This window comes from Glycine max, chromosome 20, assembly GCF_000004515.6.
Source record: "Glycine max cultivar Williams 82 chromosome 20, Glycine_max_v4.0, whole genome shotgun sequence".
NCBI lineage: Eukaryota > Viridiplantae > Streptophyta > Magnoliopsida > Fabales > Fabaceae > Glycine > Glycine max.
In genome coordinates, this window is record NC_038256.2 from 43,601,332 (window position 1) to 43,620,699 (window position 19,368).

At 33.1% G+C, this 19,368-nt stretch overlaps 2 protein-coding genes across 4 annotated transcripts; one reads left to right on the plus strand and one right to left on the minus strand.

Annotated features, from left to right (window-relative positions):
- Window positions 1-383: 383 nt before the first annotated feature.
- Window positions 384-3,181, minus strand: LOC100781000 (cyclin-dependent kinase inhibitor 4). The gene is made up of 3 exons (XM_003556288.5): window positions 2,613-3,181; window positions 971-1,174; window positions 384-871 (listed from the first exon to the last, which is right to left on the minus strand). The coding sequence occupies exons 1-3, from the start codon at window positions 3,011-3,013 to the stop codon at window positions 802-804; spliced, it is 675 nt and encodes a 224-aa protein (XP_003556336.1). The 5' UTR covers window positions 3,014-3,181; the 3' UTR covers window positions 384-801.
- Window positions 3,182-12,171: 8,990 nt separating this feature from the next.
- Window positions 12,172-18,089, plus strand: LOC100527545 (RRM domain-containing protein). 3 transcript variants are annotated; one of them, NM_001250688.2, is made up of 6 exons: window positions 12,172-12,364; window positions 12,451-12,553; window positions 12,648-12,718; window positions 16,158-16,349; window positions 16,432-16,550; window positions 17,675-17,923. In NM_001250688.2, exons 1-6 carry the CDS (start codon window positions 12,251-12,253, stop codon window positions 17,718-17,720), a joined length of 645 nt encoding a protein of 214 aa, NP_001237617.2. In that variant the 5' UTR covers window positions 12,172-12,250; the 3' UTR covers window positions 17,721-17,923. The 3 variants fall into 3 exon arrangements, with proteins under 3 accessions (NP_001237617.2, XP_006605317.1, XP_025983052.1); XM_006605254.3 differs by lacking the exon at window positions 12,172-12,364 and having other exon boundaries at window positions 12,489-12,553; window positions 12,648-12,713; window positions 17,675-18,089; XM_026127267.2 differs by lacking the exons at window positions 12,172-12,364; window positions 12,451-12,553; window positions 12,648-12,718 and adding an exon at window positions 13,367-14,381 and having other exon boundaries at window positions 17,675-18,089.
- The last annotated feature ends 1,279 nt before the right edge of the window (window positions 18,090-19,368 follow it).

The following is a 19,368-nucleotide window of genomic DNA, read 5'->3' on the forward strand; positions in this document are numbered from 1 at the left end:
GTAACTTCACGAGTAAGAGTCGAAATTGTGCTTGTAGGCTCAATCTGGTCAGGCATCATTTTCCAATTTGAAATTGTGCTTTGCATACTCAATCTGGCGAGGCATCATTTTCCAATTTGCCAAAGTCTCCCACAATGTCAGGTTATTAAATGTTATAAAGTGATTTGTGGTAACATGATAACAGAGAAGACAAAACATTCCATGTTAGCGTTGCCCCACCACTATAGGACGCTTAGAAGACCAGCAGATTTTAGCAAATATTGCAAATGGCCACAGAAACAGCTAGTATCATCTAAAAACAAATGAAAGATTCAGTGTCTCGCGCGGAAATAAGGCCAATATTTAATAGAACAGAACACAGATGACAAAAGAAGTGACAGAAATTTAGGTGGGGGAATCGGGTCTTTATTTCTAAAAGTTTGTTCAAGTTCCATCAGTACAAGTATAGACAAAAGATGAGTAAAATACAAGAACAAGAGAAAACCTAGGTAAATTCCTGTACCTCATACTGACCTAATTTGACTGATCCCTAATCCTACGCGCTACAGCCCCTTCTTCCCTTGCCCCCTTCCTTAAAATGATCTGTTAGACAAAGGCCTTTGATTTGTATTGTTGTGTAATCAACAACCTCTGTAAAGTTACAGACCATTAGTCTACACAGTTTTAAGAGTCCTACTTTCTTTACAAGTAAATAGAAGGTGATGGAAAAGTGAAATAACGCCACCACCGCTTCAACAAATTCTAACCCTGCTGCCTGCCTGCTACTTCAAAGATGTCTTGATGGAACACTACATTACCCTTCTAGGGTTTCAACTTTTCCCATTCATAGCGCCCTGAGAGCGGCTTCTCATTCACAGGATCAAAGTTGTACCTGCAATTGAACTCAAGTGATTAACTAGTTTGTGGGGATGCAACAGACGTTGCAGTTTAGCAAGAAAGAACTAAATAAATTCAAAGCAATAAAGCATACTTCTCAATGAATTTTTTTTGCTGAGCCTCTTCAATTTCAGCAAAGAATTCATCCATTTCACGGGAGGTTGGGATTTGCCTTCTAGCTGCATGCTCTGTTCTTCGATAAGCTTCAGCTGAACAAGTAGGCCTGGTAGTTGAACCCGGAGTCCTGACAGTATCCGAGTCCCTTATCAAACTGCAAGGTGTGGATTCCCTAGTGCTTCTGCAGCGAATAATAAATATATCAATTTAACAATTTAACCGTAAAGTAGTAGAATAGAAACACACACAAAAAATGAAAGCATATTAGTGGCAAAAGGCAAAACAATATTTTAGGTAAGAGGTAAGAGCTAGTCTCAAAACGGCAAAAATGATAATGCTCGTAAAATCAAGGCTGACCAGCACCACATTTAAAGCCAAAGAACAAGGTTTCAAAATCACTGTGCATATGTCGATTCAGATATGAGAATATTTAACGATTCAAGTTCTAACCTCGTTTCCGCCAGAAAAAAGAAGTTTGCAGGAAATGGGAGATTGCTTAATAAGGGATATCTCTTCTTTTGATGGTTTATACAGATCACATCATTCTCTCAGTTGAAAAAAAAAATTGATTATTTTTTCCGCTCTACACTACATTATTATGGTTAATATTAATTATTACTATTATTATCATTATTATATACAAATCTAATAGCACACGACCAGAGAAATTAGTGAAATATTTCAATCGCTAAAACAATAAATAAAAACGTCAAATTGAGGAAAAAGAGGCGAACTTTCTGACGAATTATCAAATATCAACATTTTCTGCCAACAAAGTACTCCAACGGCAGGATATAAAAAAAATGAAGTATTCCCCTTGAATAGATTTCGTAGATTATTTTCTAATTAACATCTTCAGATCAATAGGAAGCATTTTTAGGATATCAGGTGAACATGTCCAAAGAAAATGGTCACACGACTTTCGATATTGGAAACATATACTAAAAGTTTTGGTAGGAAGAGAAAACAAAACATCTTTCTTCAGTGAATCCTTGAATTGGGGGGAAAATATGATAGAAGACAATGAAGAAAATACTTTCACAGAAAAAATCTAGCTCAAAAATTTCACAAGAATTGCATGCATAACTGAAAAGATCATCCAAAAAAAAAAAAAAAGAGCACAAAATGTCCGAAGAGAAGAAAAGCTGTGCAGCAAATCAACCTCTTACCACAAGAATAGGAACACAACACTGAACCGTTAAAGAAGAAAACAAAAATCCCCACACTCAATCATCTTTCTGAGTTCTGACTGATATTCAGGAAAGAAACCGAATTACATTGCAGCAAATAAGGCCATGAAGTTTTACAATTGCTTCAAAAACACTTTGATCTTCAAAACACGGTTAACTCAACCGAACAAAACACCATAAAACCAGAGAGAAAAAGAAAAAAATCAATTTCAAATCCACGTTTTAGTACTTTGCCCCACAGTCGTCTTCCACCCAAGACGAAATCATAATACCCCCCAAAAAATAGGGCATTCACTAATTTAATTTTTTTTTTCATCACAAAAATAATAATAATAATAATTTAAATGAGAAAATCCGTAAGCAGCTTTATGAGTGCAAAAATCAAAACGAATTGGGATTAAATTTGAAAAGGGGAAAACGAAAACTCACCTCTCTCTACCTTCAAAATCCAAAACATTTTCCCCGAACGACGCTTCCTGAGGCTCGGCATTCTCATGCAAAGTATTGTCCTTGTTGTGGTTGAGGGTAGCGTCGCGCTCCGAAGCGAGTCCGAGCCTGGGAGGTTCGGGGATTGGGGATTTAGGGTTCGGGTGCTTAGGGCGCTTCGGAGAGTGGACCAAAATCGGAGGCTTCTGGAGGCGACGGCTCCGGAGCTGGAGGTAGGAGTCGGAGGTGGCGGCGAGCTCGTGCTGCTGCGCGTGCGATTTCTGAAGCGCTAGGGTTTTGGCGCGGGTTCGGACCCCCATGTAGGAGGTGGTGGTGTTGCTGGTGGTGGATTCGACGAGCGCGAGTTCTCCTTTCGGCTTCGCTTTCTTCATGTACTTTCCCATCGGAGACGCGCGCGCCGCCACGGTGAGGCGGGAACGACGGCGACAGCGGCGGAAAACAGCGGCGGGAGCAGGGAGAGGTGGTTTGGTTTTCCGGTTGTGTTGTTTTGTTTTGTTTCGAGTGAGAGAGAAAGGAAAATAATGGTGAAAGCCGTGGGAAATGGAATAAGGGAATATTTTTTGTATTTATATTATTATTTTATGTTTATATTTTATATTTATTTATTTTTACTTTGCTTAGTGGTAAATTAATGTTGTGTAGAGTGAAGCGTACGCTGAGTCGCTGAGAAGGATTTTATTTGGTTTGGTTTGGATGCAATCATATTAGAAACACAATCAACACTAAATGTAACTATTTCTTCCACATTAATCTACTATGTTGTGACTTGTGAGAGATTATGCACTCAATTCTCGTTGGTGTTGCTCAGTAGAATGAACATAATTTCATTATTTTTTTCTGACTTACGTTCAACTATTTATTTTTTTATAAATAAATAAAAACTAAATATGAAAATTGGAAATTACTTATTTTGTTTGAACTTACTATTAATTTAAAAATCTTGAGTTTGCACGACATGATAATAATAAGAGACTTTTAAATGATAATGGTAGTAAGTGTAGGTAGGTGGGTCTGGGGTAGGTATTATTGGAATTTCGCTTGCACCTTGTTGGACTTACCTTTCTCTTTTTCTTTTTTTCCTTATTTCAATTATTTGAAATTTGAGATAATAATGCCCTTTCAAGTTCTCGACATTTTTACCAATCCAGTTAAGATGTATTTAGGTAACGAGTTAACTATGTGTATTTCAATACTAAATTTTTTGTAAGTGTATTGAATAAACTTTTATTATGCAAGTGTTTGGGTTATACATTTATCATAAAATTCATTAAAATAAGTTAAAAAAACTAATTTGATAAATTTCCTTTAAAAAAAATTTAAAATAATAAATTAAAAACATATTGTATTTATTGCTAGTGTAAATAATGTCCTCCCAATAAAAAGAAAAAGACAAACTTACGTATAATTTTATAAGTATTGTATGTGTTGTTGTTCGATTACAATTACGGATGATAATGTGTAAAGATTTCATATTTGTGTTTAAAAATAATATTTATAGTTATATAGTTAATAATTTTAATCTTCATTTTATACTTGTTGAATACTTATATACTCATACTTATATTTACTATCCACATTTTACTTAAGTATAAAAGCTTATTCTTAAATAATTTAATTATAACATTAAAAATACGCGCACATAATATTAAAAATAAATAAACATAATATTAATTTATTTTAAATTTAAATCATAAACAAACAAAATTATAAAAATAATCATTTAACACACCAATTGTTAAAATTAATTTTTTAATCACTTAAAAAAATATAATTAAAGATTTAGTATTTTTACTATCTAATAATGATATTGTTAAAAATTAAAAACTTAAAGTATTAATCTTAAAAGGGGTGTGTGCATGAGAAGCCAGACGAGTTGAATATTATCCATATCTGTATCCCGTCCCAATTACAGTTAATTATCCATTCTATTTACAGATTCTTTACAATATGCATAGGACTTGAATGTACTTTCTCATCCCTAATTAGAATTAGAGTTTCATTAAGATAAATAGATAATATGCACAATCTTTTAATGTAAAACTTATTTTTCTTCATATCTTAATGTGAAACACCAATTCTAAACGGAGAATATTACATACAATATCTATAAAAACTGCATGTAACTTTCCTCTTTAAAAAATGTTGAGCGGACATTATTATCTCAAATAAAGAATTTTACTTCACATAGGTAGCTTGGTATTTTAGAATACTCTTTTTTTTCGATTAGAGAGAAGCCTAAAACCTAAAGCAATCAAGTTCTATTATAACAGCTTTTTTTAAAAAAAATCATATTATCAACCAATAAAAAGTTGACATATATAATAAATGTATTATTTTTTATAAAAATTTATTATAATTTCTTATTAATTGATAATCTAATAACTCTTCAAACTTTCAGTACATAAAAAAGAAACTCTTACAAATATCATATAAAAACTAAAAACATTTTTCATAAACGCAAATAAACTTGATAAAAGTTCATCGGAGCGTCTGAGTTTATTTGTTTTTAGTTACTATCATGAAATAATAGAATTCTAAAGGAAATCATGACTCATGAGTAAGAATGAGTCAGGCAACGGATAAAGTTAGAGTGGAAATCGCGCACGTGGGTGTTGTGTTGCCATTTTTATCCTTTTAAATAATAAACAAATAAAAATAAGGGAAGCTGCGTCTGTTTTTTAATTTTTATGTAAAAGTTCTTAAATGTGTGATGTTTTCGTAAAAAAAATGTATCTATATTGAAATGAAGAGCTTCATCAATATTTACTAAATTTTATTATTTGATTTAATTCATTTTCCGTTACCCAGATTATATTTATAGGAAAGGAGTCTAACTCGCTTTGTTAGACAATGAGTCTTCAATCAATTCCTGTAGACGACAAAAAGTACGCTATGAATTTTGTTCACAAAAATGTATAATATAATAATAATGTGAAAGGGTAAAAGTTCATATTAAAAAAAAACTTAATTAAGCATTATAAAACATACTTTTTTTTTCAAATACGTTTTTATATAAGTTTGTATAATGATATAAAAATATTTAATAAAATTTTAATAGTATGGTATAATTCATATTTATTTACATATTGTCAAACAGTATTTTGTATACCTATTTTATGTTTATTTTATTTGTATAACTATATTCATAAATTATTATTTTGTTCTTATAATTATTCTCACAAATAATTTACTAACTTATAATACTCCCTCCGATCTTATATCTTTCTTTTTATTTATAAAAAAACAGTTAGATACGCAGTAACTGTTTCCCCTGCTATACATACACATAATACATTTGTATACTGTCTAATACTTATATATATAAAATGTCGGTCATGAAGTCAAAAGAAGAAAAAAAAAAATGTCGGCAATAATGAGTGACACTAGAAGCTTGCAGGTTATTAATATCCGAGGAATCTAAATTCTACCAAATTAACTGTGTATATCCACAATCATACAAGTAAAAAACTAGATATATATTGATTTTAACTTTAGTTATAAACTTGACATGCCGTGATTTCTAAGCTTAATTATTAATTTGATTCTTAAATGATTTAAAATATGTTAATTTGATCTTCAAATTTTAACATTTAATTTTTAAAAGTGTCTCAAATAAGTTTTTTTTTTATCCAATTGAGATGGACGTCATTAAAATTACGAATTTTGACACGTATATTCATAAATAATGATGGCTTTTAATTATCATTATATTTATTATTATTGTAAAGAAACATTTTAGGAGGAGAGACGCATTACGCTTGTCCACAATCTGCACTAATTAATTACATGCGAGGGATTTTTTTTTTAAAAAAACGTGATGCAACCCAAGAACACTTCTTAATTACAGGAAATGATGTTAAAGAAGCAAACGTAAAGAAGCCATGGATTCCCTGGTGACGTCACATAATCCCTCTTCGGTTAGAGTGACATCGTTTTGAATTTGAGATATTTCTATAAATTTGAATATGTGATTTGTTTTCCACAATTTGTTTGATGATGTCTCTGGAGTCTTCATGTGCGCATGCAGCACGCACAACTTGGCCAAGTTGTGACTGTCGTAGACATCGGTCACAGCTTAAAATCCTGAGCATTTTAAGAGGATCTTCGACAATTGTTATAGAATAAGCAATCATTTTTCTAAGCATTTTAAGATGATGTTTTGAAATCGTCATCGAATAAGCACTGTTTTTTCTTTTTTCTGAATATTTTAAGATGATTTTTGGCAACCGTCATAAAATAAATAATCACTTTTAACAACATTTCTTACGATGACAGCCGATGTAGATAATCTCATATAACCGATGTAAATTAACTTTTTTTTAGTAGTGCATGATTATCAAGATTCGTGTGATTTTTACCACTATTATCAATGCGAAATTGCAAGCTATTTTTAATGATCTCAGTTTAGCTTGGTTGGAGGGAATTCCTTCTCTTATCTGTGAGTCGGATTCTATCAGCCATCAACATGATTCAAGATGACCTGGGGATTTATCATTCTATGTATCCTCTCGTTAACAATCCCTTACTAACCCAAATGATAGTATCCTAAGCTCCCCTTTTACAAAACGTTATTCTATTGTACACATAATAAAAAAACCAATCTCTACATATTTACCTATATTCCTATGAACCTGTACCCATAAACCTCATTCCTCCTATAACCGTATCGCATCATTTCGTAAGGAAAACAAAAAACGCATGACTGATATGCATTTGCAGCTTCCTCCAAATTATATTTGTCCCCATCATAAAACATATCATACACAATTATATTTTCCCATTGCCTTCAAGGAAGAAAAAAAAAAAGAGATTATGTGATGGAAGAAATAAGAGTATAGCAACAAACAGGAAAAAAAAAGTCCAAAAAAATCTAAGGGTTTAAGTGAAATTATTTTATTGGTGTAATTTATATATTTTTTAGTAAAATGTCTCATAAAATCCATCAAAATCCATTATAAAAACTATTCATCTAAATTTGTAAACTTTTGAATAACATAAGACTTTTTTATAAGTTTCTAAAAATTCTAAATTGAATATCAATAAATTTTAATGTACTCCTTAAAAAGTTTTAATAATATTGATTGAATACCACAAACTTATTTTTATCATTTTAAAAAAATAATTGAATACCACAAGACTTTTTTAATGATTTCTTTTAAAAAAATCCTTCAATTCCTAATTGAATATACCCTTAATCTTTCTCATTACTTATTCATCGTGAACCACATGTAACAAAAATAGTAAAATTATAGTTGTAAAAGGATTTTGCTATATCCACTTCTTTTTTTTTTTTTATCTACGTACACTTTATTTCCCCTTTTTTAATAAAATTACATTACTTAAATAATCTTTCCTTTTCAAATTTTCCTCTTTTCCTCACACACTCTCCTTTTCAGCACAACAACACACTTTTTCTTTTACAACAACAACACACTCCCTCATCTTTTCCACTCCATGCTTCCCTCTTTGATCTCTTACTTTAATCTCCAAATCCAATGCAATATGTTTACGCTCCTAATTATTTTCCTTATTTCTTTTGTTTTTGTTCACTCACACAACACCATTGATGCTTCTCATTTTATATATGCTAAAACGTATGATTAGATCTTAAATTTGTCAAAGCTGAGCGCCTCATAAAGTCTCTCAAATTGAAATATCAATATCAATAATATGCTTTCTCCACTTCAACTACTTTACTATTGTAAAAAAAAATATTATGTATCAATGTTATGGGTATAAAAAGTATATATAATGGGAGTGTACTTAACAAGAAATGGGAGTAGAATATAACAAAAGTCATTGTATGATTATATATTGGTCTCGTCGGCCTAACAAACCGAATGGTAAAAAGTGGACTGGATCCAAATTTTTTGTGTGTAACGATTTTTTTGACTTGACTTGACATGACCTCGGTTGTTATTTCTTGCATTCTTCATGGAATGTTTTTTTACCTTTTGGAATGATGATTTTGAAAGTAAAAAAGGGTACATTTTGGAATATAATTTTACATTTTGAATGTTCATTCTGAATGCCAAAAAGAAGGTGTAGGAAGCAACTTAGAGGTAAAGGAAACAACAACCCCTGTTGACTTCTAAGGCATATCAATTTGGCCTTTTTAAAAAAAAAAATTGTATAAAATTAAAAAAAAAATATAAATCAAATTGATCCAGTGATTTTTGGATTTTAAATTTACTGGCTTGACTATCTCATTTGCAATTTGACTCGTTTTTTTTAACCTCTAATGGTTAGACTTGTTGATTCCTAGATTTAACCAATTTTGGCCGTTGTAGCTAAATAGTCTAAGACTAAAATAAAAATAAGATATTGGTAAGACTTACATTAAAAATTATACAAAATGATGTGTCATCAAATGACATTTGATAAGACAGTTGTTAGAATGAAGTAACCCAAAAGAATAATTAAATATTACAAAAATAATTTTGAAAAATAATTTTTAAAAAAGAATATATTACATAAATTAAAACCATATTTAAATATTAGTCAAATACTTTACTTGTTTTAATATGGTATTATTTTTATATAATAGATTTTTTTTGCCTTAGGTCATAAACTAGATCAGAAACTAATCCCGCTCGTGATGTGTGATTACTGTTGGTCTAATGAATTTTTGCACACATTCGCATACCAAATAGTTTGTTTTTAACATTAATGCTTAATATCCAATTTGGTCCCTTGATTTATTTAAAATGTTCAATTAAATCTTTTTTTAGTATGCAATTGAGTTCTTGAGTTTTCAAATTTTACCTAATTGGGTCCTTGTTGTTAGGCCCATTAAGTACGCTGATGGACATGTCAAAGTGCTTCTTCATAGAGGAATTGTTGGGAACAATACAAGCCTACAATTCAGCAAACTAATCGAGTGTAAAAAACGCACAACTACAAGCCAACAATGAGTGAAAACGCACACATAAAAACTAGCCACACCAAAGCTCAATCCAAAGAATTAATAGATGAAATTAGTACAAAGAAAAACAAAAGAGGGGAACATTAAAGGAGACAGTAGATATGAAAATTCTATCACCGCACCGCAAAAATCCCTACAACTTTATTGACAATTCATCACCCTAGTTGTCGCAATTATGCTTGTATGAGAAATCCTCAACATTACTCTCATAGGAGCTCTATCGCATTGCGTAAACATTTCTCGTCATTATTTTTGTGCTTTCTTGATTTTTTTTAACTTACATCAAATCAAAATGGCTAGATCTAAAAACTCAGTGCATGAATGTGTTTCGAGAAACTCGTGGTTTTTGTTGTTGTCACGCTCATGCATGAAGGGAGTTGTTTTGCAGTGACACTTGTGACTGTGTTCCAACGCAAGGACTATGGTTGGGTAGTGATTTTTGGCACTTGTGAGTTTGATTTTAGGGGTTCAATGACTGATATACCACTTTTTGGGTGATATTTTGTGTAAGTTTTTGTGTCACTTTGCATGTATTTTCTTAGGAAAACTTACGTTTTGGACACTAGTTTTGTATTGCAGAAGTATAACCGCTCAATTGAGTGAAAAAGTTGAAAATTACACAAATTTAGAAAGATTTAAAGACTATGTACTTAATCACAGCCAGATGATAATGACCTTCCCATAACCACGTAAAGGATCTGATGACGATCGTGGTAAACTCACCAAGGTCCTGATCAATTCATGAGGGTTGTGATCAACCAAGAGGATCATAGTCAATCCATAATGACTCAGGGCTTCAATGTCACTTTCGATCATGGTCGTGGTGGATTCACCACAGTCATAGCGTGTCTTTTTGTGCAATTATCTTTAGAAAGTTATATATAAAGGTCTTTGTCTTTGTAAAAAGAATATTGAGTTTCATTCTCATCTTTTCACGAATTTGAGAGAACCTTGGGGGTTTTTGAGAGCTGAAGAGTGTGGACAATGTCATTGTTACCATTGCGTAGGGTACACTTGCCCTTGTGTGAGCCTAACATATTTTATGCATCAATGACAATGAGTATTGAGTTTGGAAAGATAGAGAGAAGGGTTAGTAGAGTCTGTGTAGAGTAAAGGGTAAATCTGGGAAAGAGAAGAAAATAGAAAAAAAAGAATAAATCTCAGCCACTCGTTTAAAAAATTAATAAATCTAACGGACAAGATTGATCACTTGTACACACACTTAACGTCGTTTGCATAACTCCAACGGCAAGGACCCAATTGGGTAAAATTGAAAACTAAAGGACCTAATTATATACCCAAAAAATATGGCCTGTTTGGGGTGGTTTCCCTGTTTATAATTTCAAAATTTTAAAAAACGACAATCAATTTTGGGTTTGAGTTTTCAATTTTAGTTATTTTTGGTTTAGTTATAAAAATGTCTACTTTCAATTTTCAAAAAGTTTTGAGGGTTCAATCTCTATACCATGGAATCAGGAGTAGTGACTTCTACCTAGACCAATGAACAAGACAAAGCTTTTATCTGGTGAAGGAGTGAGACAAATTTGATACTATTCTTCTTAGATCCTTTCGTTGGCGCCCGTGCTAGTGGGTGATAGGGGTCAAAGTTGTTGTGAAAAGGAAGATGAAAGAAGGGCTTCTAAGTGTTGGGTTCGTTGGAGGAAGAAAAGGACAACGATCAAGAACAATTTTTAGATCTACACCTATGACACCCTCTGCACTATCCTTTCACCACTAGCTTTATTGTCAGTAGCAACATCCATAACCTTCCCGCCAGTGCTACAAATCACACCCTCTATCGCCATGGTGATTTCCATCGATGGTCCATTTCATCTTATCCTTCACCTCTTTCCCCTTATTCCATCTTCCTCTTCCATGTTTTCTCTCTCTTACATTGTTCACTGCTATCCCTTTTTCTCCTTCATCAACAAAAATACAAACAACCCCAAACTAAAATGCACACCCAAAAATAAAACAAACATAATAGTGACCTCCTCATCAACATTGTTGGCAAAGTTGTTTAAGAATCGAGACTAAAGAAAGTGTCATAGAAGTAGAGTTGCATGGTGGAGCAAATCTCTAAAATCTAAAAAACAAAAAAAAGTAAAAAAAAAATGAGACTTAGATTGAGGAGGTCTAACTCGTTTAACTTTAAGATCAACGATTACTATTGTGGGCGATGACACTGGCTCATGCTTAGAGGTGATCAATGAGGTCCGTCACATAAAATATAGGGAGAAAAGGTAGTAAGGTTGGATGAGATAGAAAAATATGTTGAAAACAAAAATTAGAAAACTTATTTTTATTGTTTTCAAAGCATAAAGAAAATTGTTTCAAAATTTAGGAAAAAACCAACTCACAATGGTTTCATTTGAACAGTTTTAAAATAACATTTCAAAACCAAATACTAAAAACTGACCACCATCTAAAACGAGATTTAGAAAATTTAATTGAGCGTTTTAAATAAATTAAAGGATAAAATTGAATATTAAACCTAACATTAAACGCAACGGGCCTTACATTAGGCAAGTACGCTTACCCTATGGTTATACAAATAATTAAAAAAAAATAATTCCGTGCATCCCTATAAAAGCCAATAGGATAGGATATTTGAATAAGATCACATTTTAGGGTGTTCCGAGAAAGCCAAACGAAAATCAGTAGGCGTAGAGAACAGAACAGAAGTAGAGGAATAATGGAGCAGGAAGAGCACGAGGTGTACGGTGCAGACATTCCCGACGAGGAGATTGACATGGACGCAGACGCCGAACAGCAAGACGAGCAACTTGCCCCCAATCACACAAACAAGGTTAGGGTTTGGTGTTAGGTTAAGTTACTTTTCTCTCTCTGTCTCTCTCCACAGTATTAAATCAACGAGTATCGTCAAATTGTTAGGAACTGGAGGACATGAAGAAGAGGCTGAAGGAGATCGAGGAGGAAGCTAGCGCCCTACGCGAAATGCAGGCAAAGGTTGAGAAAGAGATGGGCGCTGTTCAAGGTTTGTTTGTTTCACTCGTTCAGATCTCTTTCTTATTTCGCGTTACTGCTTCTGTTTCTTAATTTCGATTATTTTTTTAATTCTTGTTTTTAAGATTCGTCTGGCACTTCTGCGACTCAAGTTGAAAAGGAGGAAGTGGATGCTCGATCAATCTATGTTGGTAATGTGAGGGTTTCGTATCTTTTATTGTTCTGCCGCTTTTTAATCTCTTCGCACGCTGCAATAGTTGGCTGATTTAGCTAGTTGGTGCATCTTTGTTATACGGTCCTCTTATAACTTTAGGGTTTTAAGGTCTTAAAGTCTTTCTTTGTCACTATTCGCTAACAGATTCGCCTTTTTGATCAATTCTTTTTGACATTGGTGAGGGTAAATGTTGCTGTAGTTGTAAAGGCTTTCTTGCGATAGAAAAACTCGTACGCCGATAAATATTTGTATAGCTTGTTGTCTAATGATGGTGGACTTAGGGGGTAGTTTTAACCTATGTCAGAAGTCACAGGAGACATATCCATATGACTGGATATTATGTGAATTTTATCCCCCATAGTTTTAAAAGAATTGGCAAGGATCTCGGCCCTTAGTTTAATTTTAGTCAATAAAGGAAAAAGAAATTAATTTAAGGGGAGATCCGTAACTGCACACTGTGCTGCTTTGTTTTTTTTTTTCTTCTTCTCAAAAAGAAGGGTAACCGTGTTTGGATATCAAGTGTCCCGTTTTAGGAAGTATTTTATTAGTGTCTAGATTCTTTGTATATAGGCTAACCATAGTCTTACGATAATTAGGTACCTTGGTATCTTTATCGTATTTGCTCTGTGGGGTGCTGAACGGATTCATCACACACCTCTCTTTTCTCTCTCCGAGCAGTCCCCACTACAAGCTCACTGTTCCAAATCGAGCTAACATGCATGGAGAATCGTTTTCTGGCAAGCTTGAGTGAACTCATGTGGGATCAGCTGAAGCTTGCAAGTTGGAGACCAATTGTGCGAGTCCATCAAGGCTCCCATTTCAGACCAAATCGACAACCTTTGTTAGCTGTTTTGAGGCATAACTAAAACTGTGAGTCATGTTAGGGCTTGCTTTCTCTCTGTTTGAAGGCAACTCTACTCTCTCCCTTGGAAGGCATGGTTCTCTGTTCAATGGTAACAAAAAAAATCCCTGTTTTGCCATCATTTTGTTTGACCATATTTCAGATTTCTCTGGCAATTTTTTAAATTTCATATATTTTCCCTACATCAGAATGAAAAATGGGTTCAAAACCCTTTAGTCATTCAAAGAATGACACAGTTGGTTGCTGCTCTGCTCCTTTGCACCACTTCTCTCTGAATGATGACTTATTTTCCAGCAAAGCCTTGCTTTTCCATTAGCCCAGCATGTTTTTAAGCAGCCCTTGCATGCATTCTGGAAGACCCTTAACTTTGTCAAGTCTACTCCTTTTTTCAGACTCTATTCATAGTTCATACACACAGAGGTTTGCCTCTTTTCTATTTTTGCTGCAACTTCTTCCGTGATTCCATCCCATGTTGTTTCTCTTTTTCTTTGGAACACATTCTCTATTCTGTCTCTTTTTGCTGTTGATTATTAAATCTGTCCCCTCTTTAGTGCAGCCATGGGATCATCTCAGTCACAACCAGCCCAAAAGAGCACCTCAGCTTAGCTCTACTCATCATTGCTATTGACTTGTTAATTATCCCTTTAGATTGATGGCGATTGTGTGTCTAGCCTATGATTTTTTATTATTATTGATATGTATTTAATTTTCTGTAATTTTCAGCATTTATATGCGAGTAGTATAAATTTCGCCAAGAGGGTCTAGCTCAATTGGATGGGTAAGGTGCGTGAATTGTTGTAAATCCTCTGACACTGTTCTCGATTCCTACAGATAAAAAAATAGTATAAATTTCATACATGCCTTTTCCCCTATCTTCAGTATAGCGGCCATCTAGCTATCTGCTATCTTGATTCTTGGTACAGTGTTTTTGAAGTTGGCTGTTCTATGCTACTATTCAGAATTGACAACTGTATGCCTACATACCTTGTAGCTGAAATCTGACAACCCTAGACATATCTCTGCAAAGTTAGCCCCTTTGCTATAAAGTTTGAAGCCCCAATGTGCAGTTTTGCAGTCTAGCAGGCAAACTGAACAAAACTCTAACATTGTAGATACCTTTGGCTGGTTAACCCAAAGGCTAAGCATCTCTATAGTAGTTGTGAAATCAGCACATTCAGGTGGCCATTTCACTTCTTGAGCAACTTGACCTTTTGAGGCTGTGAGGTGAAAGAGGTTAAAAGGGTCTGGAAAGTAGTTCTTTGGACCATTGTTTTTTTTTTTAATCTTATAAAAAGAGGGCATTATGTGCATGTAATCAATTGGTTTGGTTTGGAGAGGTTGGACATTTTGTTAACTTACAACAAGAGGAACCAAATGATTTGGTTTAGTCCAAATGTGAAATGTCCATTTCAATTGCTTTGTTCTCTTTTTTCCTCATGCCAAAGTGTAATTTGTTGGAGAGAAGAAATCCAGAAAAGATAGCAAAAAAGGTGGTTGATCTAACCTTTCTTACATAGTTATAAATTTAAAGAGCAGTGGAAATATACAAACTAGAAAGGATCAGTAGAATTAGGATCTCCAATTTCTCTGTACATTTTTAAGAGAAGCTCCCTTTAAGAGACCATGAGCAGAAAGGGATGTCATAAAAACATTTCTATCCCACAACAAATTGAATGATAGGCAAGAAACCTCAACATAGAATATTTTTCCAGCCAAATGCACCAAAGAACAACTTAGGTATCAGATTGGCACAAAGCCTTTCTTTCTTTCTGCCAAAGTTCCAAAAGCTTTGAATTCCCATGCTTATAAGAGTGGTTAGATTTTGTAGGTTTTAAAGTTAACAGATACAAGAATAAGGCAAGGTTAAGAGAGAGAAGCAGTAGTTAATGATATGCAGAAAGTTGGCTATTATTATTGTACTTGAGAGGTTGCAGGCTATTAGGTTAGAGAACGAGAAAATTATTCAAACATTAAACCTAGGCAATAGAGATGTAACCTGTTTCACTTTGGAGTCTTCTTTCTGTAGGCTATTTTTATCCATCCAAATATTAGAGTTTGGCTTGTGGATAATTGGTCCTTTTGCATATTTATATAAATTTTTTGAATATATAACCCTGGACTTCAGTTTCTATCTGGAAATCCATTAGATGAAAGCTGGGAGCTACTAGATTCACAGTTTAATTACCAGAATAAGAACCTGGCAACTTGTCTGAAATACTCACTCAAAATTAAAGAAACTGAATTTATTGATCTTTTTAATACTGCTAGATCTATCATTTGCAAGTTTATTATCATTGGGCCCTACTATTCACGTCAACCTCACACTGACTGCATGTTAATGCTTATCTTAAGCTTAATCCATTTGCCACTTGCGGAAAGACCACATTAATGTATTTGGTATATTGACATGATAGGATCTAGAGCCTCTTACAGTTACAGTCACAGTCACGTCTACTGCATGCTCAATTTTTCTGTTGGATATTTTTTATTTAACTATAATCTTATATAGCTTCAACAGAGTGTTGTATTTATTAAACTGGTTTCCAAATTATGTTTCAGGTTGACTATGCATGTACGCCTGAAGAAGTCCAGCAGCATTTTCAGTCCTGTGGAACTGTGAACAGGGTGACAATACTGACAGACAAATTTGGTCAACCAAAAGGGTTTGCTTATGTAGAGTTTGTTGAGATTGATGCTGTGCAGAATGCTCTCCTGTTAAATGAATCAGAATTACATGGTCGACAACTGAAGGTCTTTACTATTAGATAATGTGTAAGTCAATTAGTCACTCCATGTTTCTTTGCTTAAACTTGAAATCTGGTTTTCCATTCAGGTGTCTGCCAAGCGTACAAATGTTCCTGGAATGAAGCAGTATTTTGGAAGAAGACCTGCTGGTTTCCGATCTAGGAGGCCTTTCATGCCTGCTCCATTCTTTCCACCATATGGATATGGGTAAGCAATTGTCAGAAACTGGATAAAATGAAAATTTTACCTTGGATTTGATGTTGCTTTCCTCAGTCTCTGCTATGTGAATTTTGATGATTTAGAAAGTAAAAATGTTTTTTCATTGAAATGGTGCTTTACATCTAGTCTGGCATTTCTAAGTAACAAATATATTTGCTTGTATGTCAGTAATACATCTGATGGTAGGTCTCACTATCTGTTTCTTTACAACCTTGCAAACATGTATTAAACTGGTTTCCAAATTACACATTCCTATTACCATGACCACCTAACAACACAACAGAATGCTACTTTATTTTTTTTTTTGTTTTTCTTCTTATGGGCACACACGGACACAAACATAATAAGAAAGTAATGGAATTTTTTTTGAAACTTTAGTATGTCTCCCCAAGTGTTCTTATTGGGTAGTAGAGACATTGAATATAACCCTTTTAAAATGTTGGTATTTGAAAGGATCATGGTCCTCTCAGAGAACATGATATTGTCATGTTAAAGAGAGAAAGACAATTAATTAATGGGCCCTATGCAAATAATACTGGGACCTACTATAATTGTTTTGTGATTTTCTCTCACATAACATGAGTTTGTCATATTTCTTACTAACACGAGAGGATGTAAATCCTATTTAAAATCATATAGAATTATAGATCAGATTTAAGTTCTATGTAGGTGAACCTTACTGCAGTGCTAGAGTTAGAATACTGCTGACAGAACTTTGTGGCCAGGGTCATGCCATCAGATACTCACGTGGGGACTAGCTCCTCACCCAAAAGGTGTGGCATTAGCTTGTGGGAGAACCCCACCCCACCTACAAAAAACCTGAAGAAAACCATAGAAACATGCATGCTATTCTAGTTATTAAATGAGAAGATCTGTTCCTACTTGTTATTAAGAGAATAATAAATCTTGATCATCCATACATATGATTATAGAATAGTTCTGAGTTCTCACTTGATATGAATGTGATTGTGTAAAAAAGTTTAAAATAATGACAATGGATGAAAACTAAGTTTTAATTGCTCTGATTTGTCATTCTTTCTGTGATTTGATAAAATGTTATTACTTCTTCCACATGGCTTACCTTTTTATGATTAAATCATTTTGATATGCAGAAGGGTTCCAAGGTATAGAAGACCCACTCGATACAGGCCATACTAGTGCACATTCTCTGTTTAATAGGTGATCACATATTTAATTATATGAAGAGACAAGGCGTTGCTAATTTGCCATTGTAATAATTTTCGTTGGTGGAGCAAGAACATAAAGCTTTAGTTTACACAGAAGTTAGATGCCCTTGCCTGTTAACGCTGTAGAATGTATGATGCGGACAAATGTAGTTTTGATCACTTAGCTACCCATCTTGAATGTTGATAGCACTTGGCCCTCCGGTTTACTTATACAGTGATGGAGGCAACTATGCAGGGGAAAATTTCAATAGTTTTGTTAGTTTGAACATCAAAATTGGACTATTCAGTGCAATGTTGGATTTTTTTAAAGAATTGATATTAACAGTGTTGGAATTGGTTACATGCTTCCGAAGTCAGTTCTTAAAGCTAGCTTGAAGTATTTTTACTGCTATTGCGTGGCATATCCCACAACTCAGGAGATTTGGGTTCAAAGAAAATGATTAATTATTCTGTTTGAGAACTTACGTAGGCTGTGTTCTTGTAATGTGTTAGATTGTTGTCGCTTTGGTCTGTTTTGTGGTGGCATCAATTTTAATGAGTACACTAAATTAGTCTCTAAGAATTGGCACATTTGATGATTCATGAAATTACTATTATACCATTTTAGTTTTAGAAATTATCAGATTATTGTAGGCTTTATACTTGTAAGTTCTAACTTTTAAGTATTATAATGAACGTCGTATCAAAGGTCGTATCAGAACATTAGAAATTAAAATGTATGCGACTCTAATTTTAAAAATAAAAACAATAAGAACACGTTTGCGTACCTAAAATATAAAATAAATGCTCAAAAGTCAATACTTAAATTTCCCATAATAGTGTAGTATGTTTTAACCATGTGATTAGGTGTTTAATCCAAAGGTTTGTGTGCAGAAGAATATATATATATATATATATATATATATATATATATATATATATATATATATATATATATATATATATATAAGTTTGTTATTTAACTATTAAGCTAATTGATTTATATTTTTAAAAATCATAACAATGAAATCTTTTATATATATATATATATATAACTAAAAATATTAAATTCTTAATTTTTTATCTTTAATTTCTTTGTTATTTATTATTCTTATATATTGTTTAAATTAATATATAATTTATTTACAAATATATCAGTAAATTAAAATTATAAAAAGAGTGTCGTAGATTATTTGCGAATATATTTGAATCCGATAAGACCCGATAAGAATGTGTATTAAAATTATAGAAAGAAGTATATTGCTTGTTAACTAAAAAACAATTATTCACAAACATTGTGGGGGACTATAGTTTTCATTTTGCATCTCATGAAAGACCCTTTTCGCTTTGCTTAGCCCTATCTCCCCTTATTAATCATCGCAATCTGTTGGGCGTTTGGGAATCCTCTTGGGCCAGCATTTCCTCCTACTGGTGGGCTTTCCTTATCAGCAGCACTGATGTTGCTATCATCGTCACTATCGTAAATTTCATTACTTATTTCAATTTATTATGCATAAAATAGTACGATACAATGATCTGTTACAAACCGATTTAGAACCTGTTATAAGTATCTATATTTTACTAAGTTAAAAAAAAAGGAGAAATTCAGCAGTACTTATTGACATTCACCGACATCTCAA